The sequence below is a fragment of the Limanda limanda genome, chromosome 5 (genome assembly GCF_963576545.1).
Source record: "Limanda limanda chromosome 5, fLimLim1.1, whole genome shotgun sequence".
NCBI lineage: Eukaryota > Metazoa > Chordata > Actinopteri > Pleuronectiformes > Pleuronectidae > Limanda > Limanda limanda.
Genome location: NC_083640.1, coordinates 16,250,263 through 16,277,605, shown reverse-complemented (window position 1 = coordinate 16,277,605; position 27,343 = coordinate 16,250,263). Strand labels below are relative to the sequence as shown.

Here is a 27,343-nt window from a genome sequence, read left to right as displayed (position 1 = left end):
AAAAGCAAAGTGTTCCTTACGCACACGTACAGTTTTGTCTACAGGTAAGATGATATAGCTCTGGAAAGGAAATGGTCTATTAGAGCGTCTCAGCCCATTTATTTATTAGTATAAAAGCTCCAGGCTGGGGTGATGTAATCCCTAACAGGTCCTACCTGATTTGATAACAGCACATCGCTCTGTGTGGAGCAGGTTTTCAGAAGTTCTCAAGAATGGTTTCTCATTTGTACACTTTTGTGGAGCAATAATCACGAAGGAGGGCAGACTGGAGTTTTCTGTAGCTGCTGTCAGACTTGCACAAAAGTAACATTTTCATGAAAATATCCGGGGGACTGTATGTGAAAACTCAAATGATCGAGTCAGAACACAGCAGGAATATTTTTTGGGGGAAAATTCACATTGAGAGAGAACTCTAAGTATTTAGCCTCCTTGTGTATCATCAGCATGAACAATTAGAATCCACTCTGTGTAAGAACACTTGCTCTTAATTAGTTTGCCACTTAAGGCTGTTGGGGGGGTCGTGCACTCAGGGTCCACGATGTTAGCAATTAGAGCCAAAATATTGATTTTGGTCAGTTTTGGTTTTGCCACCCAATTATCTACAACATATGCTCCACGGCTCCATTTGATTTTGTAAACAACTTATTCCACTTTCTGCTGCTGGACACGAAAAGTGGGAACAGTTATCTGTGCGCTGTAAGAGCCACAGATCCTGCTGCGTGTTTTCAATATCCTCCTCGCCGTCCTCCTACTTTTTTCCTAAACCCCATCTTGCTCCTGTCTGCTCCCTGCCCCTGTTTTCTGTCCACCCGTGTCCTCCCTCCCCGTGTGTGTGTGTGTGTGTGTGTGTGTGTGTGTGTGTGTGTGTGTGTGTGTGTGAGAGTAAAGGATTGGGTCAGCCCTCCCTACTAGGCCACTGAAGTAAACTCCCCTTTTTTCCCTCTCTCTCTCTCTCCCTCTCTCCCTCAGCTGGGCTGCTACTGTCAGAAGGGTTTGAGGACAATCAACTGCAACTGCTGCTGCTCCTGGTGTGTTTTGTGTGGTGTGGACTTTCTCACGTTGCTGTCGGACACACACACGCACACACACACACACACACACACACATACAGGAGCTTACATGCCCAGTACTCCCACCCCCCCACCTCACTCACCCACACACACACACACACATACTCTCTCCCCCCCCTGTCTCTCTCCCTCTCCCCCTCCCTCTCTGGCACATACACACACACACACACACACACTCTCTCAGGGGGGAGAGGCAGTGTGTGAGTGGCGGATCCTGTGGTGTGGAGTGTACTGAAGAGAGGAGAAGAGAGGAGCGGAGCGGCAGTCTCTACCATGCCAGTGCAGGGAGAAAGGCTGGAGCGCTGTCTCTCTCTCTGTCTCTGGAGCCGGAGTCCTCTGCTGCTGCTTGGACTGTTCTCTCTTCACGCACATGCACACGGTGAGTCCCTGCAAACCTTCTCCACTCTGCTGCCGCTGCTGCTGCTGTTTTCTATTCATGTTGCTGTGCTGTGAAGTTGCTCAAATGTTTCATTTCTTTAAAACCTCACAGCCCTGGGGGTTTCGTCTTCTGTCTCCTTCCTACGAGTGCCACTGGGGTTTTATTCCCTCTTGTCCCCCTTGTACAGTTTGAGGTTAAAGTTGGGGCTTTCGTCTGTGCCCTGCTGTGCGGCGTCTGTGGTTTGGAACTCGTGATGACGGTCGGGTTTGGGAATCGGCTCCAAAACGCAGCAACTGATGCGAACATGGTCCCAAACATAAACATGCATGTGGCTGTTTTACATCAGGGAATCACGCATGTTTTCTGTTGCATGACAGCAATGATTCGCATTTCATTTCCCGTATTTATTTCTATTTATTACTGTTTTACAATTGATAATTAATAGAGTTTTAGTGGGTGAAGCTGTGGAATTCATTATTAGAATATCATCTATTTGCTGCTTATTGTTTTTCATTTTCATATTGATTAGTCGAGTTGCCAACAAACTGTAACAAGCTTTCCCACTGAAGGTATTTGAAGATTCTTTTTTTGATAAATCAGTATTTCAGTGATTATGTGACCCTGTTTTTTTAATCTACACTCATTTTTGAAGTGCCGTGGTTGCTGTGACACACAGCTGCATATCTTCAGTCACGGTGCACTCGCCTTCAAACAGACATATATTGTCACGGAGCGACACTGTTACCGTTAGAAGCATCAGCCTCTTTTTTCTGTGACCATGTTTGGAGTGTGATTGGCGAGGTGTTAAGAGAGAGAACCTGTCAGATTTATTGCTCTGTTATGTTTGGTGTCGTGAGTTGTGTCATTAAGGTTCCACTCAGCTTCTGTTCTGACGTTCCTCCTGCATATAAGCTTAACCGTGGTTAGGTAGATTATAATCAAAGTTCGTGGTTCAAAAAAGTCAATATCGCGCAAGCTGTGAGGTTGTCCGCAATATATATTGAAGTTTTTCCTCTGGGTGAAGGTGTTTGCTCATATTTCTCCACTGTCTCTTTATTGTTGGTCTATTTAAAGTCATTGGAGATTGTTTCAGCTGGGCTCCCTGAAGTTAAGCCAGCAAGGTCTCATACCTCCTACTCAGTGTGTTATGTGTCCGTCGTGCTGTGACCTCTGGCGGCCTGTCACCCCCACTTTCTCGTCCATCTTTCCTGTCATTGTCACCAGTCGAGTTGGCTTTCCTATGGAATCCATGCTGGGCTTCCCCCTCCTTTTGCCTCAGGCTGTATTCACAAACTAAAAAGTAATATAGCCTCTTAGTTTCATGATGCATCACGCGTGCTATCTGTTCACTAGGTGTCCAGATTACTGCAGACTTCTTTTTTTTGTAAATACGATGGCCCTGTTTTAGTTTGAAAAGTGGGGTTGTGTTTAGATCTGGACGGAGGCAGAAATTGGGACATTTTGGAACCAGCAGTTATTTTCGTTTCTTGATGGGGTCATGACGTATTCTTCCCCTATTCACCAGACTCTTATTGACATTTTCCTGAAGAAAACCAAAAGGCATAAGCCACATCCACCAGTGGTTAAATAACATATCACTAGTGTTCTAGACCTGTATTTAGTAATTGTTCCACCTCGTCTTGGTTTAAACAAAGACAGACTTTTCTCCATTGTTTTAAAATCAAAACACATTAGTTTGGATGTAGCCTCACTTTCTTTGCTCACAGAGGTATATCATTAAAGCTACACTTTGAAAGGACTATCAGTCAATTTGAAAACCATGAACATCGGAGCATTTGCATCGCACACATGTGTACACATGGACGCAAACATGAGAATTGCCTGAATGTTTCAAATTCATGGAAACACTGAGTGCTCTGTCCGAGAAGCTGCAGAACAGCTGCCACTGAAGAAGACATATGTAAAGTCGGACATAAAGTTGGATCTTTACCAACATTTTTTCTTGTTCGTGGTATTTTCCCAGTGAGTTGTTCACACGTTCATTCGCTTAATATTAAGTTGATACAGTAATAAAAGTTAATGTTTGTTTCCTTTGTTCCTTTCTGCATTAACCAACTGGTGCTTTTGGGACATAGATCAAATCTATATTACATATTTTTTATGAGGTGATGAGATGTAATCTTTCTGTCCGATTACATGCAATACTAATACCAGTATAGTATTGGTACGCCTGCTGTAGGATACATATGCCAGATCTGGGAGGAATCCCCCAGAAAACATATGGGGACATATTGCTTCACCCTAATAAATTTCTGCCAGCCGGACTTTTATTACCAAATCCTTATGGGTAAAAATAAAAAGCCATTACATTTTTTTAAATCTTCAATCAAGTCAAACGAGGTGTGTTGAAAGCGAGCAGTTCCAAACTATTCAAACTGTATTCAAATAGAAATCCCCCCAAGGTCTGTTAGCAACGTCTTCATTCATTGGTTGACACATAGATGATGGATTGGACCAGCAACAGCCTCATTCATTGGCTGACACGCGGATGATTGATTGTCCTGGCATCAGATTCAACGGTGACTCAACAGGCAAATATTTGTTTTCCGAAAGAAAAAAAAAAGATGGTGCAGGTAGAGACAGAGAGGGAGATTTATGAATTGATTGGATGATCTTTATCTCACTTTGCATTATCTGCATTTTACTTATTGTTTTATTCCTGTCCTCCCCCCACTCTAAATTTCCTTAACAACACGTGGTTGCTTGATGTATTGAATGAAAGTCTGGAGCTGGTGTTAGTGTATCCTATAGCCACAGGTGAACTAGACTTATTGATTTAAGCTGTTGACAGCTACAGTGTTGTGTCTGGGTGATGCTCATAGTTTGCCCTGCAACACGTCTTGGCCATTGTCTCGGCGGCAAAAGCGTGAAGGACGATGCGTTCATTATTTTTCAAGGTGAAATGAGAGCGTAGGGAATGCACACACTTCTGCACGCTGTTCAAATCACACACACACACACACACACACACGAACACACACACACACACAAACACGCATGCACGGATCTTCTCTGACCTTCCACCTACGCCAGGCTGCAGCCTTCACAGTGAGTTCTGGGAAGTGAGGAGTGAGCGTGATAGCTTACATTTCATTGTCCTTGGTGGAAATAAGCACGGCTGTATCGGTTTTCACAGTCAAAGCTCTGCCAGTTGCTTTGCTTTTGTCACTGGCAGCTAATGAGACTCTGTTGCTCCCTGCAGAATTTTGTTTTAACAATAAAACACCTACACGGTTTTTAGCCCAAATTAATCCCCTTGCACAGCCGTTGTTTGACAGTGGGCTCTGAAAGTACCGGGAATGTGCCGCGCCATTTGCTTTTTAATTTGATCTGTTTTTATATTTCATACAGAACTTGTAGTTATTGGCAAAATACGAGATGTATACTCGTCCGTGTGTGTCACCGAACACCTGCTGCGGGATTTCAGGTTTCAGTGAGTTTATGCTTTAAGGACAATTTTCCTTAAAACTGTTCCAACGGTGCAAAAGGGAAGAGCGAATGTAGACAAGTCAGAATGCACGATCTGTCATTTGCATTTCACATCACCAACAGTAACATGGACGCATCACCTCAGACATATTCACATTAATCCATTTAGACTCAAACCACGAGGGTTCATCGGGGGAACTTTTCTCTCAGGAAGTCGATGAATGAACTCTCATCCTCCTGAAGACCCGGTGGAGACATTTCTGAATAGAAAACACTTCAGAGTAAAGAAAAGCAGAAAGCATGCGTGCTCACTCACTCCACCAAACGGCTCGTCGTGCCTTCTGCTCGTCAGTCTCTAAGCTTCCTGACAGGATGTGTTGAGTTCCCTTTCTGGAAACTGACACCTCATTAGAACTACACGGATCTTCTGGCTGTAAAGACGAACCAGAGACTGAAGATGCTGCTGCCGGTAGATGAAAAACAAATGGCTAGTGTCCTGAAGTAAACTCGCACCTTTAGACTCTTATATCTTATATGTGAGTGTGTGTGTGTGTGTGTGTGTGAGTGTGTGCGTGTAAACAGGTGAGGGTTAACAAGACCAGGGAGACCAGAGAGGCTAATGTGGTGGATATAGGGGGTATACTGACATATATAGGAGTCCCTGATATGCCACGCTCGACTTGGCTCTTATTGTTGAAAAACACAGAAAAAACAAAATCATAAAATGACCTTTGAAAGGTGGAAGGTCAAGGGAAGTGAGGAGAGTTTGGGACTGAGGGGTATTACATCCTGTAATGGATACAGATCCAGTAACTTCTATCCCAGTCAGATTACCGGTTTGGCTCTGACTTCTTAAGACACAGCTGGAGCAGGGGGGGGGAACTTGTGTGTGCGTGTGATTGTGTATGTGAATTTTTGTGCGCTTTTGCAGCCATTTTTAATCCGTGGAAATGTATTTTATTGGGTGCTTGAACGATACATTACAACAGGAACTACACACTTTTGGGTGAAGAGATCAGTGTTTCACACCGTGTGTCAGGAAAAGCGTGAGTCTCAGCGAAACATTTTACCCGAATGATTTACCTGAACAGAAATGCAACAACGTACAGTTAACATTAATGAGCCGAAGACACCTTCACTTATCCCGCAGCCACACTGCTTTACTGTCAGTAGTTTTATTGTTGAACATAAAACTTGATCTTAAACAGAAGAAGTTGTTGTGAAGCAAAGTCCTGACACTCCTTGTGTGTGTGTGTGTGTGCGTGCATGTGTGCGTGCGTGCGTGCGTGTGTGTGTGTGTGCGTGTGTGTGTGCGTGTGTGCATGTGTGCGAACCCCGAGAGCTCCGGCAAATAACAACACTGTACCACACAATGCAGTGATGGACAGATAACAGGTGAGGCCGAACAGAGCAGTCCAAAGCTGGCTGGTCGAAGGCGCAGTGCTCTGGGACTAGGAGAGATTAGGGTTTTCCATGCACCCCCCCGCCACCCACTACATGCACACACACACACACACACACTCACTACACACTCACTCACCGTCATAACTTTTAGCTTTTGTGTGTGAACCTAAGAAAAATCATATCATCGTTGTCATCTTTAAACGTGGCAGTGAAAAGTGAATAAATTCACAGGCTGTAATTTAAGGTAATATGTGGCTGACAGGATGTCCACTCTTAACCAAATGGCTTCGCAATAGAGACAATCATTGTAGGCTATGATAGGTTCCTAATGGGCGTCCAGATGGATGTGTGTGTGTGTGTGTGTGTGTGTGTATGTTTGTGTGTATGAGAGAGAAGGGGAGAGAGAGGTTCTATCTGACAGCGTGTTTGTCCAGAGAGATAGTATAAATGAGGCCTGGAGCAAGTGATGGGTGATATGTGACTTAGTTAATGGGAAGCTAATCACACAGAGGAGACAGTGGGACGCATTCAACTGTAAACACACACACGCTCAGATACATTAATATCCTCGCAGCATACATGCATTCACACAGTACTGTACACACAGGGACACACATACAGACTGTAAATGGATGGAAAGTGAGTGTTTAAGCCCGGGGAGATGACTGAGACGCCACAGACCAGAACTCTGGGAAATAAACACATGGCAGCTGTAATGTTAACACCATCAACCCTCCCTCGACACAGAACACACACACAAACTACACACGCACACACAGCAACAATCTCCACTCCCACGGATACACAGACCGAGGCACTCACCTACACTCAAACAGATTCGCCTGTTTGTCAGATGTCTCAAATTCAGATTTTGTTCATTTATCACTTAGACGAAGCACTCGTTGTCAGTGGCTCTTAGTTTGGGGGGGGGGGGGGGGGTCCTAGCTGACAAAGAGTTTTCTGATTGCCCCTCTCGGATATTTCGATGTGTCCTGAGACAGAAATCATAGTTTCTGGTATCTTAATACACACTTCCTATGGGTGGGTGTTTTCTCTTTCAGTTAGACCACAGCATCGAGGTTGAATACCTTTATTCACTATTGGAGATGAATGGAAATGGTGGAAGGGTGAAATGTCCTTCAAAGACCTCAGGTCATTGGAAATCTAGTCGAAAATCAAAGGCAGCTGAACCTGTTATTTGGTTTAACGGACTTTACTCCACTTAAAAGGTGGCGTTATGTTTTAATGATGGTCTCAAGTTGGAAACAAACACAGACACACTTGCTGTATAATCTACCAAGGTTAATGCAGCAAACAAGTTGTTACACTTTCAATATGTCGTCCTGCTTCTTATCAGCCTGTGATTTACCCTGGAAACAGCTTGACCTGGGTTTCTGTGAACCAGCGGTTAGTACAAACTGGTATCTTTATCATCGTGGAACATTCACTGTAATCCAGCTATGTGTTGCCCAAACTTTATTTGTTTTAACTTATATATTTTTGGGGGGAATTCCAAACTCAGCATCTAAATGTAGTTATTGTTGACTCGGGGACCCAATCTATATTGAGATTTGTAACTTTTTGTCAAGATGACATAAACATCCTCTTCAGTTCCAGCTTTTCTCATCTCCCTTCTGTGAATTGGGCTTGTTCTTTAGGTCTGTGGTTTGCAGTGTATTAAGAATTGTATCACTTGAAGTATTTATTTAAGGAAATCATGCAGGAAACGGGTGTTTGAAGTGGGAACATTTCTCAGCCCGCCAGCAAGAAAAACCCCAGTGTACTTGATATGATGTTGTAGATATTTTTAGATTGTACCACTCAGAAAAATTTGAGAAATGGCACAGACTTAGAAAGTAAAAAGGTTCTGGTTTGTCTTGAACAGATCCCTACTTGTTTCTAACTTTTACAAACTCACTTAACAGACACTGCACATACAATCTCACAGGCGCTTTGTAATATGATTGTGTCTCCAAGTTGTTTTACTCTCACTTTTGAACACGTTATCTCAGGGACGCCTGGAGGGAATTTCTTGTCTCATTTGGCACAAACGTTAACTCTGACTCAAAGAACTGACTAGATTTTGATCAAAGGTCAAGGTCAAGGTCACTGTCACCACACTTCCAGGCAGCCATCTGCCCATATACATGTCTGTATGAACCTTGCACTCAAGAATGCCACATGGGAACATCATTAAATCTCACTCAAACATCCACTCGTATAAATGGAAGGAAATATATATATGGACCATTAAAGGTGCTTAATAGTAGAAGCCACATTCAACCATTCACACACACACATACACATTCATACAGCGCTATAATACGTTGTCACACACACACTCTGTATCTTGAACAAGGACACTTCGGAATGCAGAAGGATTCCGAGGTGCTGGGGATTGAACCACCGACCATCTGGTTAGTACATCACCTGTTCTTCTTCCTGAGCACTTGGACTTTTTAGATTTGTTAGTCTAAGGACAGGGTGACCGGGACCTCAAACAACAAGTTCTTGGGCAATAACCCAAACATTCATATGTTGATCTTGTCAACTCACCTAATAACTTTTAATTAAATTCCTGCCAAGTCTTTGCTGTTCATATTATAAAAGTCTTGACAGATATGGAACTGAAACATTGATTCTAGTGGTTCATGTCTCACTCTGACACATTGTACATGGCCCACTATACACAGACACACCAACATGACATCATGGGACTAGACTTCACTCCCCCTGTCTCCAGCAGCAGAGGATTACATCTCCCAAAAATGCAAAGTGTCTCCACTATGCTGTGATTCTCCTTTTAACTTGTGAACGTCTGTGCTTTGAGTCGCTCCACGTGTGGACGTTTCGACTTGAGTTGTTATATTTTCCATGGCCAACTGTGAACTGCGTGTCTATTGTTTATCAGTTTCAAGGAATGAATTTTGCATACCACCACCATGATGGAACAATGAATCACATGATGATATCATGGGGATAGCTTATCCAATACTGTAAAAATAGCTGCCAACTTTGAATGGATCGTATCGGTGTGTGTATATTGCAACCCAATGCTACCAATTACTCTACGTTATGTGTAATCTGTAAAAAAAACAGACTTTTGTTGTATTATTATGAATATACACAAGTCATATTTGGCTTTTCAAATGAGAGTGCCGGGTTGGTTATATATGCATCAGGTGACGAGTGGAGTATTTGTTAATTTATTATTGTTTTGTTTGTGAGACGTTCAATTTACAATACAAGGAAACCATTAAGATGTAACAGACACAAAGCATCACCTTTGCCAGTATATAGGCAGATGTCGAAGGCTGTTGATTTATCGTCTGATTTGTGGTTAGGTAGAGATTTTTTAGAGAAGCTCTCTGACCGTGGAAGAATGACTCCAAGAAACTATTGGAAATGATCGGTAAAAGTTCATCAATGCATAGTTTGATACCAGTAATTGCCACAGTCGCGGATGTTGCCTGTGTAAGTGTGTCGATATTGGAGAGTATTGGATTTTTTTTGTGCCATAGCCAATCAAATTTAATGAACCCAGAGAGGCGAGAAGAAAGAAATACAAAAAAACTGCTTATTAAAATCTGCTACACATCTGTCTTGTTGACTCGGCCAACAAAAATGCTGCCTATAAAACCAACCGCTTTCTGAGACACACTTTCCTTCTTCTTATCTACTGATTGTATATGTATTTTGTAAAAGTATGTGTCTGTGAGTTGGACCTGTATCTGAGCATGTTCTGTTGCAGTATAGAGTGTTTTTTGAAGACTACACTGAAACATGGATATTGGTCCAGGCGCTGCACATGCGGTGTGGCTCTGTGTGCTCGTGCACATGGTCCAGCATTCCTTTGTGATATACACATTTGTCTGATGGAAGAAAAGAGCAGCTGCTTTTTGGGATTTGTAGAAGATGCTTCTTTAGTTGCTTTATTTGTCTTCCAGAGCAGCTATTTGAGAAGAGATGAAGGGGAAGGATTTTCACCTTCTTTACATGCATGAACTTTGAATTAAAATCTTTTTATCCAGTCAGATATTCTCAGTGATACATTTGGATTTCAAAAGTGTTTACTAGATAGATGATATAGCTAAAATGTTCCATCACATTTTTGGGCACTATGGGCTTTATTGTAGAGCAGATTATAAAAGGGACAGACATGCAGCAAAGGGACAAGCGAAACATGCAGCCCTTCTAAATGTTTTTTTGGGGCCTTTTTTTTGTGGAGGGAGGATAGTAAGTCAGAATCAAACCTGCGCCGCTACGCTAGGTGAGCTATAAGCCTTACTTTGCCCAACGCCTGGCATCTGTGTCTCTCATTTTTGCCATCGAGATCAATCAGCTTAATATGATAGTCAGAACAAAGTTCACGAGCCAAATTTAAACCAGTAGCATCGGAAATACCGACAGTGCACAGCCCAGTGATGCAGTGGGATGCCTGGTGTGTGTGTGTGAACTGATGTGTTGATGTTTTGTGACACAGATGGCTGTGAAAAGGAGCAAAGGAGCTTTTGATGAAGAGACCAGCTGGTGTCCTTTCTGCCTTCTCTTTGCCTTGCTCGCTTGCTCGTATCTGAGCATGTTCTGTTGCAGTATAGAGTGTTTTTTGAAGACTACACTGAAACATGGATATTGGTCCAGGCGCTGCACATGCGGTGTGGCTCTGTGTGCTCGTGCACATGGTCCAGCATTCCTTTGTGATATACACATTTGTCTGATGGAAGAAAAGAGCAGCTGCTTTTTGGGATTTGTAGAAGATGCTTCTTTAGTTGCTTTATTTGTCTTCCAGAGCAGCTATTTGAGAAGAGATGAAGGGGAAGGATTTTCATCTTCTTTACATGCATGAACTTTGAATTAAAATCTTTTTATCCAGTCAGATATTCTCAGTGATACATTTGGATTTCAAAAGTGTTTACTAGATAGATGATATAGCTAAAATGTTCCATCACATTTTTGGGCACTATGGGCTTTATTGTAGAGCAGATTATAAAAGGGACAGACATGCAGCAAAGGGACAAGCGAAACATGCAGCCCTTCTAAATGTTTTTTTGGGGCCTTTTTTTTGTGGAGGGAGGATAGTAAGTCAGAATCAAACCTGCGCCGCTACGCTAGGTGAGCTATAAGCCTTACTTTACCCAACGCCTGGCATCTGTGGCTCTCATTTTTGCCATCGAGATCAATCAGCTTAATATGATAGTCAGAACAAAGTTCACGAGCCAAATTTAAACCAGTAGCATCGGAAATACCGACAGTGCACAGCCCAGTGATGCAGTGGGATGCCTGGTGTGTGTGTGTGAACTGATGTGTTGATGTTTTGTGACACAGATGGCTGTGAAAAGGAGCAAAGGAGCTTTTGATGAAGAGACCAGCTGGTGTCCTTTCTGCCTTCTCTTTGCCTTGCTCGCTCACACCTCCTTCAAGGACCATTTCATCATTTCCTTGTATTCCGAAGGGAACAGTGAAGGCCTTCACTCACCCCTATGGACCGACACACACACACACACACACACACACACACAGGTCGCAGCATACAGCTGGCAGATGACAGCTGTATAACCAGAGAGTGGCACTGGCTCATTACTGCATCATTCATCAGTGTGACATAATGGAGGAATGTCTGACGAGCTGTTGATGATGCTGTTGTGTTGGAGGATAGAAACGCTGAATGCAGCTCTAAAGCTTCACTCATCCACATTCTCACTAGTTATTGTGATTCTTTTTGCTGAAGAAAACCTCATTAGAGCCACATGACATCACTTCCTTGTTCTGTGATTGGCTACTTGAAGGTCGGGCTCAATCCTGGTTGTAGTTTATTGGATAGCTATGGCACCATTTAGTTTCTCACAGGAAGTTTGATTGATTGATTTGAATTCAGTTGGAAGTTGCTCCATCCCCCCTTCTACACTCTACGCTCACTTGAAGCATATCAGAATCAGAATCAGAATCAGAAGTATTTTATTGCCAAGTACGTTCACACACATACAAGGAATTTGCTCTGGTAATTGGTGCAAACAATGAACATAGATCATAAAGACGCAATAAATACAGCATGCATGGAGAGCAATAAAAAATGGGAAACCAGTATATATTTACTCACTGTTTACTTCAAATTTACTCACTTTTTATCAATATTTATACAAAGTAACATTTATTTTGAGATAAATATTTCTGAATAATATATACCTACTTGTTCCTTTATGAAATATTGATCTGGTAAACAGAGATGACATTTTCTTCCTAATTGGTTGTTATCAGTTATGACTCGAATACCAACTGTGAAGGCAAACCGTAAAAACACAACAGCAGCTCCACCTTTTTTTTCTCGTCCGTAGTATTTGCTTTTAAGTACGCAACCAGCTACATTTTCGACACGCACGCACTCGTGTGGACAGAGATCATTTTAGTTCTAAAATGAAAATGTATTTTTATGGATGTTGCCTTATGAGAGTGCCTCAATGAGGAAGAAAGAAACTGTGCGGTGTTAAAATGGAAGGAGGAAAACAGTAGAGTGAGGTTCCTTTTGACGAGCAAAAGGAGTAATTGGGCATGACCTCTTCCTGCCCTCGACTTCGCCAATGTATACAACTTGAACTATAAGAGTGTGTGTTTACGAGGTGGAGACTGAGAAAGAACCATTTTTTTTCTCTGATGCCAGTGTCAATAAGTAGAACCGCTTCATCCAACTTTGATTCAAAGTGTAAGGGAAAGTGTCTGATCCTCAAAAATTAGTAGCACAATAATAATGTAGTAGAATATAGTTTTCTATACTTTAAAATAGTTGATAACTACTTTGAAGGAACTATAAAGATGAGGAAAAACGGCAAGAGAGGGATCTTTGTCCCAGTGACTGAAGTTTAGCCAAAGAGGGGCAGCCTTCGCTTCCCAGCATCCAGCCTCCAGATCCCAAACCGGGGGGTTCATTAAGACATTCCTGCACATGTGGGATGGTTCGGCTCATCTCGGCAGTGACAGGAAGAAGAACACGCAGATAAGACCAGGCACCGAAAGTACGTGGAAGTGGAGCGGGCGAGCGAGAGAGGCACAAACTTAAGAGATGCAGAGAGAGAGAGAGAGAGAGACGGAGACGGAGGGAGCGGGAGAAAGAAAAAAGAAACCATTCACCTTTCATGTTTCTTTGGTTGTTCAGACAGCAATGTCAAACACCAGGAAGATGAACTACTACTTAGAGGGGAGACTGGGGGACACGGGGGGGAAGGAGGGGGAGCGGCGCTGTCAAATGAGTGCGTCTTAAGTGGAATGGGGAGGCGGGCGGTGTTTACATGGGCTCGGTGAAAGGGCTTTTCTGGTAGGCCTTGTTTGACATGGCCGGGATAATTAATGAACATCTTCGCTCTCTTGCTGTTGCCCTCCGTCGGTCCGTCTTCCTCTCAATGTCCCCTCCTCATCTCTCTATCTCACGCAGGACATCGCTCTCCCTCACTTCTCCCCCCTCGGACTACCTGCATATCTGTCGTTCTCTGTCTTTTTTTTAACGTTCCATTTGTACAAAGCTGCATCTGTTGAAAAGAGGCCTTCGATTTTTTTGGGGTGGGGAGGGTTAGTGGGGCCGCGGTTGTTAATTGCGTGTTGACAGTGGCCCCTATATCCTGCCATCAAGTCTGAAAAAGCCTATAGGGGAGACCTGAAAGCTCAGGCTGGTGTCTGAAAGGTCATTTTAGGGAAAGAGCTTGAAACAATTAGAGTGTCTATGGAGAGCCGGGGAAGTCGGGAACAAATCGTCCTTGAAGCTTGTTTTGATGTTAGTGGACTTTGGGCTTGAGCTGCAGCCCTATTGGTCAGTGCAGTTTTCAGGAGAAAAATCTTCTTATGAATCACACCTTTGAAATCTTTTTCAATTTGTGTTATCACTGAAATTTGGAAAATTTAACAATGTTACATTTGTGATCCGGAACCGCAGCCAAAATGAATTCCTTCCACCGAGTTTTGAGGCAGTCCATCCTGTGGTTTTTGTGTCACCTTGTTCTTCAAACAAACAAACAAACACTCTATTACACTCTTCTCTAAAAGGGTGGAAGACCCTCTTTGGTGAAGGTAATGAAAGGCTGTTTCATGTCTTTAAGAAACAGTTTATGACAAGGTATAGGCTACATGTTTTTAGAAGTAAGAATGTATGTAGTTTCATCTTCTAAATTCCAAGTTGTCTTAAAATCAACAGTCTCTGTTTCCAAAGTATATTAGTAGTCGAACAGAAACGGAAGAAAACCATTAAGATAAAGAATTATGATGCTGGATCATGATGATGCGACTGAGATATTGGCCACAGGAAAGAGAGAGAGAGATTGAGTCAGGAGAAGAGAAGTCTCACTGTGTTAGAATGATGCAGCTTCTTTGAATATAAATAAAGTTTCAGAAAAATATGGTCATATGATAAATGTTAATTTTATAGTAAAGTATTTGAATATACTGGAAAGATGCAAATAATGGAATTGTAGAGTTACTGCTACACAGACACATTTTTACATCAAAAACACAGATTCACATAATTCTATAATACATATTTTAATACACTCACACACACATATTTTGTTTTTGGCTAAGAATCATTAATTAATTAAACAGTCTCCACAGGTTGAGGATGTTCTCCCTGTTTCCTACTCTAGCTCTAGCTCTCTCTTACACACACACACACACACACACACACACACACACACACACACACACACACACACACACACACACACACACACACACACACACACACACACACACACACACACACACACACTCACAGCAGTAGCCAGGGATCCCAGGTGTAGGACGGACGTGAAAGGCTTTGTGTTTTGTCAACAGAACACCAGCACCTCACATGACAGCCCTCTGCACTCGCGTCGGGGGGGCAGGCCAAGGAGAGTGGAAGCTGAGAAGGGGAAAAACGGGTGGGGCGAAGAAAAGATTGGGAGGTCGTGTGTGAGAAAGAAAGAGAGGAAAGAGAGGAAACAAATGTAGTGTTTGAATAGCGGAAGAAAAGGCTGTGCTCTTTGCATTGTTGTGAGGGTCCTGTGTAGGATAAGGGCAGAGAGGGGCACAGTAAAGAGATAGAATGGAGAAGAAAGAGGAAGGAAACGAGTGAAACAAAGTGAGGGAGAGGGATGGAGAGAGGGAGGGGTGGCGAGTGAGGGTGGAAAAGGCCAGTGGTCTCTGCCCCGTCCCCTCTGTGTGCTGCTGAACTGCCCACCAGTTCCCCGCAGCTCTGTCACTTCTCATTTGTTAATCCCCTGTTCTTCTCCCCCTCCTACTCTTCCACGCTCCCTTTCTCTCAAATCGGTCAGTTGTTAATGTGACCCCTTTAAACCCCACCGTCCTCCTCTCGCAGCTTTGTCAACACATTCAGAAAGGGAAACGCTCGTTGGAACGCATCTAGAATTGTCTGGAAAATTCTTATGTAACTGTAAATTGTGAAATCTATGCACTTATCTGGTAAATGTTTGTGTTTTGACGATGGGGAACTACTGTGAGGAGAGGGAAACATAATGACAGTTTTGTCTCACACTGACAAGCTTTGTGCTAGAAAACCAGTGTTAACTCACATCAGAGTTCTTTTTAACTGTCCGTGCACATTCAAGCTCATCATGAATGAGATAAATAAGATGGTCCACGTCATTTATTAGACAGCGTTTGCTGCTATAAACACAAAGGAGAACGTCAGAGCTTTTGATCAGAATATAATTGGAAAGCTGCAGCATTTGAGTCTCAGCGTTAGTTTTACCTTTTCTTTCTTTGAGCATTAGGCAACTTTTTGTTTCATGAATGTCAAAAAACACGAGTTCAACACTGACAACAAAGCACAGGAATGATTAGTGACAGGGAAATATACAGAGAGAGGGGGAGAAACATTTTTAAAGCACATGTGTGCACGTTACTGGCTTGCGTGTAGAAATGCATGTGCGCGTGTGTGTGTTTGTGTGTGTGTATTTGTGAGCTTTAAGCGTTCATCCCCAGAGGAAGTGCTTTGATGTTTTGTGAAAGACAGCTGAGCTCAGATGAAAGAGAAGATACCACCCATTATCTGACGTTTGACTGACAGCGCATAACCACCCTGAAAATACACAGCACATTTCCAAGTTTCCATCTATTCCAGTGTGGTGTTCAAAGCAGATACTGTACTTTAGTCTTTCTTACTTCTTCTTGAGTGTGTTAACAGAGTCTCACTGTTCCCTTAGAACGTCTAAGTTTCCATTCATGGTGGAGTCAATAATCTTAAAGAAAGACTTTTTATTGTTAAAAACATTTGAAGATGAAACACCTCTTGCAATTCTTAAGCAATAGCCCACTTGTGATGCCATTCAAACAAGGTGTATGTGATGTTCCAAAACGAAATAATCTACATAACAAAATACAGATAGTAAAATTGGCTATGTTTACATGGACAACAGTATTCTGACACATATTTATTTGATTATGTTGTTTATGATGTTGTAGTTGCCAATAAAATATTCCATTTATATTCGTGTTTACATGTTACAGACAAACATTGAGTCCTGCTGCTTGTTTACACTGAAACCTATGGCATATGTCGTGAAACAGTCGGTAACTGTCATGCATTTCGCAAAATGCTTAGAAAACATTGAAAAGTAAATTGTAATGCTTGATTAAAATATTCATTACAATTTTTCAACATTAAGAATTTTACATATTGACCATGGATGTACAGTAGTGCAGTCTTTTATATTAAGCAATTGTAGTTAACTGCTTAGACTTCCATGATTCATGCAAAGTTGAAGCTGAAACTCAAGTATTTCCAGACGAATGCTGGGTCCCATTAGTCATTATTAGGCTTTGACTAGCATACATGTGTGGCTGAATAAGTCTTTTTAATGAAATAATCCAGGATCCCCAATGATGACATCTCACACATTTTGGATTTCATACTTCACACATTTTTAAAGAAGACTAAATGCAGAAAAGCCTCTATCTCTTGCTGCACTTAAGGGTTATTACACTTATATTACCCCATTAGGTAGCCTTACACTAAATGCATGAGACAAGGACAGTAGTTGGAAGTTTACACATTTGGACCACGCAACGCACGTCCATTTGTAAGATTGAGTGAAACGTATTGTATTAAAGAGTTTGTAGCTAAAGATGAACAGTTTCAGACTTAAATTACAACCAGATGCACTTATCATGCTTTAAATTCCTAAGGAGTTTTTATCAATCACTTATGCTTCAGCCTACATTACTTTTCACTGTGAGGACAGTTGACGTTTGCGGAGAGAATCTAAAGTGTATGATTGTTTCATACATTGTCAGCGCGCCTTTGCACACACTGCCTGTTGTGTTTATTGATTTTTAGTCTTTGTGAGAAGCATCCACTGAGCTGGAGAGTGAGATGTTGAAAGAGGAGTAGGAGAACAGATTCTGTATCTGCAAGTAGTTTGTTTTTTTTCCAGAGAGGAAGGACTCGTGCTTACTTTGGAAGATCTCCGCTCGCAGCTGTTGAGCATCTGGTCTCAATGATCACGCTGGAATGAATGAAAATCTTAAAAGCCATGAAGAAAAGATACTTCCGTGATCCTTTTTTTTTTTTTTCTCCCTCAAGTGACAAACAGGTGCCCTTTTGAAATAGGATAACTGGGGAGTACAAGAGCTCCGTTCTAGTTCTCGTGAGCTGTATCGGTTGTGAGCGTAGAAAAACATCTGCTGTGAGGGAATTCATTTCACCGGATCAGGTGTTGGTGCGGAGTTTCTTTTTTCTTTTTATATGTTTCATATTTGTCTCCAGTTTTCCTTGTGACTTTTATATTTATTTAGTTTTATACACGTTTTTATTATTATTCAATGGAGCCGATGTCCGTTTCACTGCTGTAAGTTAGATTATGTTTCTGCTCAGTCAGCCAGCTCATGTGGGATGAATTTATGATGGTAATACGGAGTTAGATATTTGCCATCTTGGCTCTGACCTTGTCGCTCCCTGCAAGCGTACGCTGGCGCAGATGAAACTGGGAAGTAAAGATATTAATCTTCTGCCACAGGGGACCTCGCAGACTTACAGGTGCATGCTGATGGAGTCTGTGAAACTATGAACAGCAGAAGCAGTGGCAGAATTACAGCACTGATCTGTTATAATTCAACTGCCATAGAACACAAAAGGATGACAACTATCAAGTTGCATCAAACCTCAACTAGAAGGGCACTCGGTGGAGAGCATATCTTTGTCAAGGCCCAACAGTCCTCTTATGAAACCACATATAAATTCACTGGATACAGATTTTAATTCGTATCAGATTTCACCCACCCATAAATATCAGCTTCCTAAACATGCCTTGTTATTTTCATCAAGATCCATGAATTTTTCTGAGAAATCAAGGCAAATGTTGAAAATGTCCAATATCGCAGTTTTAAAGAAAGTGAAAACAAATTCCTGTATTAGGTTATTTCCTGGCCAATACCGCATCCTTTCACCAGGTTCACAGTAATCCTTCCTGAAGTTTTTGTGGGATCCTATTTTTTTCGTAATTCGACGAAAACATCACCTCGTTGGCGGAGATGATCAGACAAACAGCGACAGAACAAAGCCAATACACTGGCTCACATGTAAGAGCAGCTCAAGCTTGCTCATGTGTGCTGTATGACAGTGGAGAGTCCATGGAGTTGTGTCAGTGTATTGATAGACAGCAAAGGGTGTGGTGGATATATTGGTATCAGGTAGAGTCGATCAATCAGCCCAACTTGAAATATCTGCTTGAACAAGCTCAGTGTGTTAGAACACGTTCCCCCGATCTCTCCTTTCTCAATCCAACTTTTGTGTGAGCTTCAAATCTAATGAAAGGCCTCCACCTGACTTTGGTACTGCAATCCCTTCCAGATATTCTCAGTTCTTTGATGAAAGCAATGTTGGCACATGTGATCCTCCAGCTAAATTCCCCCTGTTTTCTCCTCCTTTGTGATTTGCAGGCAACATATTGGACGGTATGCTGCTAAGAGACTCCGGTAGGGAGGCGGCGGAGAGTGGGAAGGACGTGAGTGGCAGCACAGCGCCTGCTCTGTCCCCCCCACTACTGTGGTGTCACTGCTACCACCACTGTCCAGAAGACTCCACCAACAACACGTGCAGGTAGGGAGAGCAGAGAGAGTCATGCACATAAAGATTGAGAAGCATTTCCTGCAAGCATGCTGAATATATTACAATCATGCTAACTTTTTTATATTTGATTAAAGCCATTTTATTATGGCGTCATCAAGATGTCATTAATACCATATGATTGGTTGCTCTAAATGAGCTGTAGATCATGTCTCCAATCTTATCAGTTACAGTCAATACATTACTACTCGTTATGACATTATTTCTGCAATATATAAGCTTTATGTTGTGTCCTAGAGGATGAAGCAATATCTCAAAAAATTGTTTTAAAAAAAGTTTTACTATATTGTTGCTGGTATTGCAACTTTGCCTCATCTGGAGATACGCTAGTATCTAAGTAATATTCCCAAGTCTAGTCTAAATACATCCATGCATCGTCATTTTCTACAACACACTCACTCACAGTCTCACAGTATTACAGCCATTCAGTAGATGCCCGTTTGGTTATGAGTCCACAGAAAGTTGATGATATAAGCAGCAGTTATCACTGTAGCTGAACCTTGTTTTCCAGGACCGATGGTTACTGTTTCACCATGGTGGAGGAGGAGGAGGGAGGGGTACCGGTCCAGACTGCAGGCTGCCTGGGGATCGTCGGGTCAGACTTTCAGTGTCGGGTAAGTTTGGTGATGACGTGTTTTACAACCTTTTTTCCTCTGTATCTTTTATCTCAGATATTTGCTAAAATAATTCCTTAATTTAGATGACAATTAGATAAGGTCCGAGGTGACAAGTCATGGTGTTATCTCAGACTCAGATCTGAGTTTCAAAGCCATTAACAAGGTGAACAAAACCTCATTTGTCCACTCTAGAAACATAGCGAAGGTTCGGTCATTTATAAATCAGACAGATGCTGAGAAGCTGATTCATGCTTTGACTTCTAGCCAAGCGGATTACTGTAACATTTCTCTTTGCTTCAGCCTGTAACCAGATCTCGCACTTGCCTACTCTGATATTATTTATAATTTTCTTTCTTTTTAGTTTTTATGCATTTGTTTTAATACCATTTTATTTCCTTTTCTTTTTGATGTCATATTAACATGTTCCTCATGTTTCTTACATTTTATCATGTTTTTAGTTTCATTTATATTGAATGTAAATCACTTTGAGCTGCATTTATTGTATGGAAAGGTGCTATACAAATAATACTTTTAATTATAATTATTATAATTATTATAATTTTTTGACATTTTGACGTTTAACTCATTCTTTATTTTCTCATAATTTATATTTGTTAGTCTTAAGATTATACAAAAAATAGTGATTTATCATAAATCTGAATGTTTTCCAATATAATGACGTGCAATCATCTAATCTTGGGCAGTTGAATATTTTATAACTTGTCGATCATATCGGCCAATCAACTGATCAATAAATGTTTGAGCCATTAATTAAAATAACTTCTCTGTCTTCCAGGACACATGGAACCTGCGTCAGAGGAGATCGCTGGAGTGCTGCACAGACCAAGATTACTGCAACAAAAACCTGCATCCTACTCTGCCACCGCTCAAGCCGCCGCGTAAGTTTATCTACTCTCATCCCTTCGCAACCCAATGAAACTCTAGAGCGGGTTTTAAAGAGCCGCCTGTCCTCTAGCTGCCAGGTGACAGTGACAGCGTGCGGTGACAGCGATATAGACAGGGGCCAAGAACTGTGACCGATGGTGTTACGGCACACGGGATTCAGATGTGGCGATATGGTGACAATGTCAGAGTCAAAGACCTCTGACATGGAGGAGATAGGGAGTTACTGTCAAACTGTCCTGCTTCGCCAAGGCTTCTGGGTGTCGAGAGAATACTGAGCTCTCCGCTGGGTATAACACTATCCTCCATGTGCGCGATTTTTTTTTTGTTGTGTGTGTATTTGAGAGATAGTAAGCTTAGATTCCCAGTGAAATCACAAGCCCCAGCAGGCAGTGAGGGCAGTCATCAATCTGAAACCCTATCATAGGGGATCAGGAAGAGAATTCATCGACTAGGCTGTGGGCTTCTTCTCACCGTCGACTGGGGCCTTGAGGGAGAAGAGAGTGTGCCAAAGGAAAATGAAAAATTGATGAGTGAAATATGATTTGTACTTGATTTACTGTACGCAGCTTCTTAAAGTGACTTGTGAGGATGACTGATTTCTCTGTATAATTCTCCCCATGACCTCACTACCAGGGATGTTGGAGATTTTGATTTTATTGTTGTTTTTTTACTTTGTTTCAGCCCAAGTTTTCTAAGCAGAAACCGATCCAATGCATTTTTCTTGAAAATGTCCAGTTGCTGCACATTTATCACATTATGGTGGTTGTCTGGAAAAGCAGCATTTCGTCTCCTCTGTTCCATGTGTATTTTCTCAACCCTCTCTTTCCCCTCTCTTTCTCCCCCTCTCTAGTCTATGTCGACGGAAAGATCCACCACATGGCCTTGTTGATCTCAGTCACTGTTTGCAGCATCATACTGGGCGTCATTATTGTCTTCTGCTACTTCAGGTAATTACATCTATTTAACAGAGTTTACAGCATCGTTCGTTAGGCACCAGTTGTTTCTATTACACATTGTATCACACAGTTAATGCTTTTATAAGAAGATGTTCTGAATGATGCTGTTTTGCAGGTATAAGCGTCAGGAGTCTCGTCCTCGCTACAGCATCGGCCTGGAGCAGGATGAGACCTACATCCCACCCGGAGAGTCTCTGAAGGACCTGATAGAGCAGTCTCAGAGCTCTGGCTCGGGCTCAGGCCTCCCTCTACTGGTGAGATACCCACATTGCAGCTAAGCACCTGTTGAATCCAGAAGATGCTCCATGGATACACAATATAAATGAACATCGTGGTATCGCTACTGGTTAGGTTGTATCACATGTGCGGAAATGAGCATTTTTAACGTTATACTTACAAGAAAGATAACCCTAAGAAAAAGCTGCTGTGCCAAGATTGAATCAAAACACAATTTCAGATTTTGCTGGCCAGCAATGGATGCTATAACCATCTTAAAACATACATTAGGGATTTTTCATTTTACAACATGAGGAGAGAAAGGTTCTGAAACAAAAACATTACAGTCATACTTCAGAATATAATGATGCTGTGATATCACACTAAATCACAGCTGTACAGCTACAAAACGTTTTTAAATATGTTCAAAATATTTGTATTGTTACTTTTTCTTTTTTTACACATGCACAAAATATATATAAATGCACAAAGGTTTCACACTCAAAAATGTTTCCACAGCTACAAAACCTACATTCTCACAAAATGCTTTGTACAAGTACAACATATTTCACAAGCACAAAATATGATTCACCCTAATGTGATCCCATCTTTTTTCTCCTGCTCAGGTCCAGAGAACAATAGCCAAGCAGATCCAGATGGTGAAGCAGATCGGAAAGGGGAGGTATGGAGAGGTGTGGATGGGCCGGTGGAGGGGAGAGAAGGTGGCTGTTAAAGTCTTCTTCACCACTGAAGAGGCCAGTTGGTTCAGAGAGACTGAAATCTACCAGACCGTCTTAATGAGACACGAGAACATACTGGGTACGGGACTCTTCATTTCCACTTCAGCCACCACCATCTTATTTAATTATACGACCATACTCTTTGTCATCACAATAATAAAAAAATAACTCATTAACGATCCTAATTTATGTATCACGGCAAATTAGATAGTGCACCACAACAAAATGAACTGACACCTGAGTAATTAAACGCCACAAGATGCATAATAATCACGTAGTAGGCCAAAGATCATCTGCAAGTAAACTAGAAAGACAGACTAGATGCTGCTGTGCATAATGCTGTTGTGTTGTAAATGTATTCATATTCATTATGAGTTGATGCTTTGGTTTCCTCAAAATATTACACTGAAAAATAGATATGAGCTGCATTTATTGTATGAACTGTACTATACAAATAAAACTTTCATTATTATATCTACATTTTTATAATAATTTAATTGCTGATTTAACTCGTTCTTCATTTTTTTCTTATAATTTATATTTTTTTGTTAAATTACCTTTTCACAGATTTTATGTCTCAGAAACATTAGTCTCAATTGTAAAGCACCATTTGTTGAATGCAAACAACATTTGTAAGAAAGTTAAAAAACATTTCTTAAAGTTGTTTACATAATTTTTTTTATATTGTCAACTTATTTGCACTAATTATCAAATTTTAAGGTTTATTCTTGTAGTTTGCACAAGTGAACTATTTCAAACTGTCACATCCCTTTGATAACAGTAATGATATACATGACATCTGTTCAGGTCTATAATTAAAAGTCATAAGAAAAATATCTGATCTATTTTTTTTACTTATTTTTAATATTTTATTTTATTTTCGTATTTATTTATTTATGTATATTTAATTTAACTCAATGTTTTTATTTAATTTAACTAAATTTTTAACTTTAATTGTACTTGCATTTTAGATTTAATTTAACTAAATTTTTGAATTTAATTCGACTCAATTTTCCAAATTAATTTAACTTGAATATTTGATTTAAATTAAATAAATATTCTAAATTAATTCAACTCGATTTTCTAAATCAATTTAACTTGAATATTTGAGTTAATTTAACTTATATTATATTAAATTATATTAACTCAAATATTTTTTCAAAAGTAATTTCCTACAACAATATTGAAATGACCTCCTCCAAAACTTAAACAAAGAAAGAGCTCCCATAAATAAAATTAAAAACTACACTGAACTCACCATAGTTTAGCTCATAGGCCATGAAGACTCCTTTACCTGATCGAATTCCCTTTTCTGTCTCTACCCCCACCTCATTCACAGGTTTTATAGCCGCAGACATTAAAGGCACCGGCTCCTGGACCCAGCTCTACCTGATCACAGACTACCACGAAAACGGCTCTTTGTACGACTACCTCAAATCCACCACCCTCGACAATAAAGCCATGCTGCGGCTGGCCTACTCGTCTGTATCGGGACTGTGTCACCTCCACACGGAGATCTTCGGCACCAAGGGAAAACCCGCCATCGCTCACAGGGATCTGAAGAGTAAGAACATACTGGTGAAAAGAAACGGGACCTGCTGTATAGCTGATCTGGGACTGGCTGTCAAGTTCATCAGGTGAGTGTCACGGGGACGTGTGCTGCTGTGTCGCATGATTTCAGAAAGTCCTTGATTTAATGTCGTGCAGAATTTCAGTATTTAAAACTTATATTATTTCAAAGGCTTCAGTAATGTTCACAGTTAATTGGTCTTTAATTTAAAATGGTTTTCTTTCATCTCTGACTTTGCAGTGACACCAATGAGGTAGACATCCCTCCCAACACCAGAGTCGGCACAAAGCGCTACATGCCTCCAGAGGTTCTGGACGAGACTTTGAACAGAAGTCATTTTCAGTCGTTCATCATGGCCGACATGTACAGCTTTGGGCTCATTCTCTGGGAGATCGCTCGGCGTTGTATCTCAGGGGGTCAGTTCAGTGAATGTACTTTTGATGCTTTCCTTCTTTCACAGAAACCAGACAAAGTACATGTCCTATTTGAATGCTGTATGGATTATAAAAATATTGTTACATCTTATTGTAGGGATCCTTGAGGAGTACCAGTTGCCGTATCATGAGTCAGTTCCTACCGACCCTTCATATGAAGACATGAGAGAGGTGGTCTGCATCAAGAGACTACGACCATCCTTTCCTAATCGATGGACCAGCGATGAGGTAAAATAATCTACAATCCTTTACCAGAGCTCATACCTCCACCAAGGCCCGACAGTTCCCTTCAATCATTCAGGCCGCACCAAATTACACACACTGATGGATATCAGTCTCCTAAATTTGTATGATTTAAAAAAAAATGAAGATCCGTTAATATTTATCAAGGATATTGGTGGACATTGTAAATATCTCACAAGGTTAATGATTCAACACATAAATTCACCAAGTTCTGTGGAAATCCGTTCAGTAGTTTTTGCCAAACCACCAAAACACAAGTTCCTTGGCGGAGGTACATATGTCAATGTGTTCATGCACTGATGCACACATGAATAACCTTGGTAACATGAATCTGTATCTGTGCAGTGTTTGAGACAGATGGGGAAGCTGATGACAGAAAGCTGGGCCCACAACCCGGCCTCCCGCCTCACAGCGCTGCGGGTCAAAAAGACACTTGCCAAGATGTCAGAGTCACAGGATATCAAGCTGTGAGCCGCCGCTGCCAGGTGTGTGTTTACACACATAGAAAGGGCACTAACAATCACACTGGCACAGGCCGCACAAACTTTCTTTTTTTTTTGTTTCTGGGAAACGGAGGCAGAACAGGAAGCAACAAGGTCACTTTGGAGATCACAGGATCACACCCTTTGGGTCCAGATGCCCGAACCCTGCAACACAAGTCCCATTAAAAAAAGAAAAATAGATAAAAAAGATTACAGGACAACAGAGGTTTATTAAAACGATCCGGTCTCACATGGCCCTGTTCCGTCCACCAGAGGAGACGAGACGATCTCCTTGCACACTAGTGAGGACTCCTGCTATAGGCTCCTGTTCACATGCTCTGAAGGCCTCGGAGAGAACGTTTGACTTGGCACTGTAGCTGCAGAGATAGGCAAACAACAGGCTACTGACCAGCGAGTGGAATCATATATCAATGCTTTCTGTGAAAGCTACCCTTCCTGTAGATGAAGGTCTGATTGACAGAACTGAAGAGATGTACTTAAAGGCAACCTGTTACTGCAGCACCACACCTCCTTTCAAAACACATTTCGTCACTCTTTAATTGACAGCTTTTTTTTTTAAATGACTGACACAATATGACAGAAAATAAAAAATAAAACAAGGTATTTTGAGGCTTTAAAAGTTTTGTTTACGCTGGTACCGTTTGTAGACACTGAAGAAAAGCTGTACCTGTATATTTGAGTTGTGATGGTCTATGAAAGTTGTTAAAAAGTGTATTTTTCATGTAAAACTCAAATTCTTTATGTGGAAAAAAAATAAAATGTGTATGTCCAAATAAGTTGTGGATTGAGGCTCTGCAGGCCTCTGTGTTTCCTTACCCTCAAAAAGACCTGGAGTGAGGACAGCATGCTCACGTGTGATGAGAGAAGTAGAACGGGGCCCCCTGTTGGCCGCCCACCACAATTACAGGATGGGAAATCGGAAACTTGTACACGTCTTGCTTGATGATGTAGTGATCTATTGTAGATGTGTGGAATTGTGACTGTGCTAGTTTAGGGGAACCACAATCTGTTTATCATGACGGAACGCCATCATTCAGTCATTCTCAGTCTCCTCGCTAGGTCGAGTGGATTTTAGGCACCTGGAGCAGAAGCCAACAGTTAAAGACATGTGATTGTTTATTGAAAAACTGACTGGTCCAAAAAAAAACAAGCCACCAAGCTGTAGTCAAACTATCACACGATCAGAATCCTCCTTACCACCAGAGGGCCTCGTTCACGTACATTAAAGCTCATATCAAACCTATTAACCAAAATAAAATGTTTTCAGGGGAAGAAAATGGAACTTGTGTGATTCAAGAAATCTATCACTGTACGCTTTTCAGGCGAGTTTCTCCATTAATTCAAATTCACATTTTACCAGGGGGCTGGCAGGAAAAGGTCCGTAAAATATCAGACATTTGTGATCTCACAAATCTGGAAAATGTCTGGATTTAAGTGTGCATCTAAAAGCAGCTATATTTGCATTTAGGTAGATGGAAGTTTAACCAACCTCACAGCCTCTATATTGACCAATTGTAGTGCTCAATCTGGACCTTTCATTACTTACCAGACTGTTATATTCCACACGTCCCTTAAAAGAAACAACACATTTTTTGTGTTAGTGGCCCATTTGTAAAATCCTCTGGAAACTTCCTTTGAGACGTCGATGCAATTTCTTTTTTTGGTCTCCGCTGACTGAAATCACGCCGTGCTTGTCACCATCGGAGGATTGTGTGTGACCGATTTGTTGTGATATAAATGCCCTTTCTTTCCT

At 41.4% G+C, this 27,343-nt stretch overlaps 1 protein-coding gene across 1 annotated transcript; it reads left to right on the top strand.

The window, feature by feature from the left end:
* The first annotated feature begins 1,307 nt into the window (after nucleotides 1-1,307).
* On the top strand, nucleotides 1,308-26,360 carry bmpr1ba (bone morphogenetic protein receptor, type IBa). Its single transcript, XM_061072277.1, has 11 exons — nucleotides 1,308-1,449; nucleotides 19,219-19,378; nucleotides 19,917-20,019; nucleotides 20,819-20,921; nucleotides 21,779-21,875; nucleotides 22,000-22,138; nucleotides 22,727-22,919; nucleotides 24,180-24,477; nucleotides 24,651-24,826; nucleotides 24,942-25,072; nucleotides 25,433-26,360. Exons 1-11 carry the CDS (start codon nucleotides 1,344-1,346, stop codon nucleotides 25,556-25,558), a joined length of 1,632 nt encoding a protein of 543 aa, XP_060928260.1. The 5' UTR covers nucleotides 1,308-1,343; the 3' UTR covers nucleotides 25,559-26,360.
* Nucleotides 26,361-27,343: the final 983 nt, after the last annotated feature.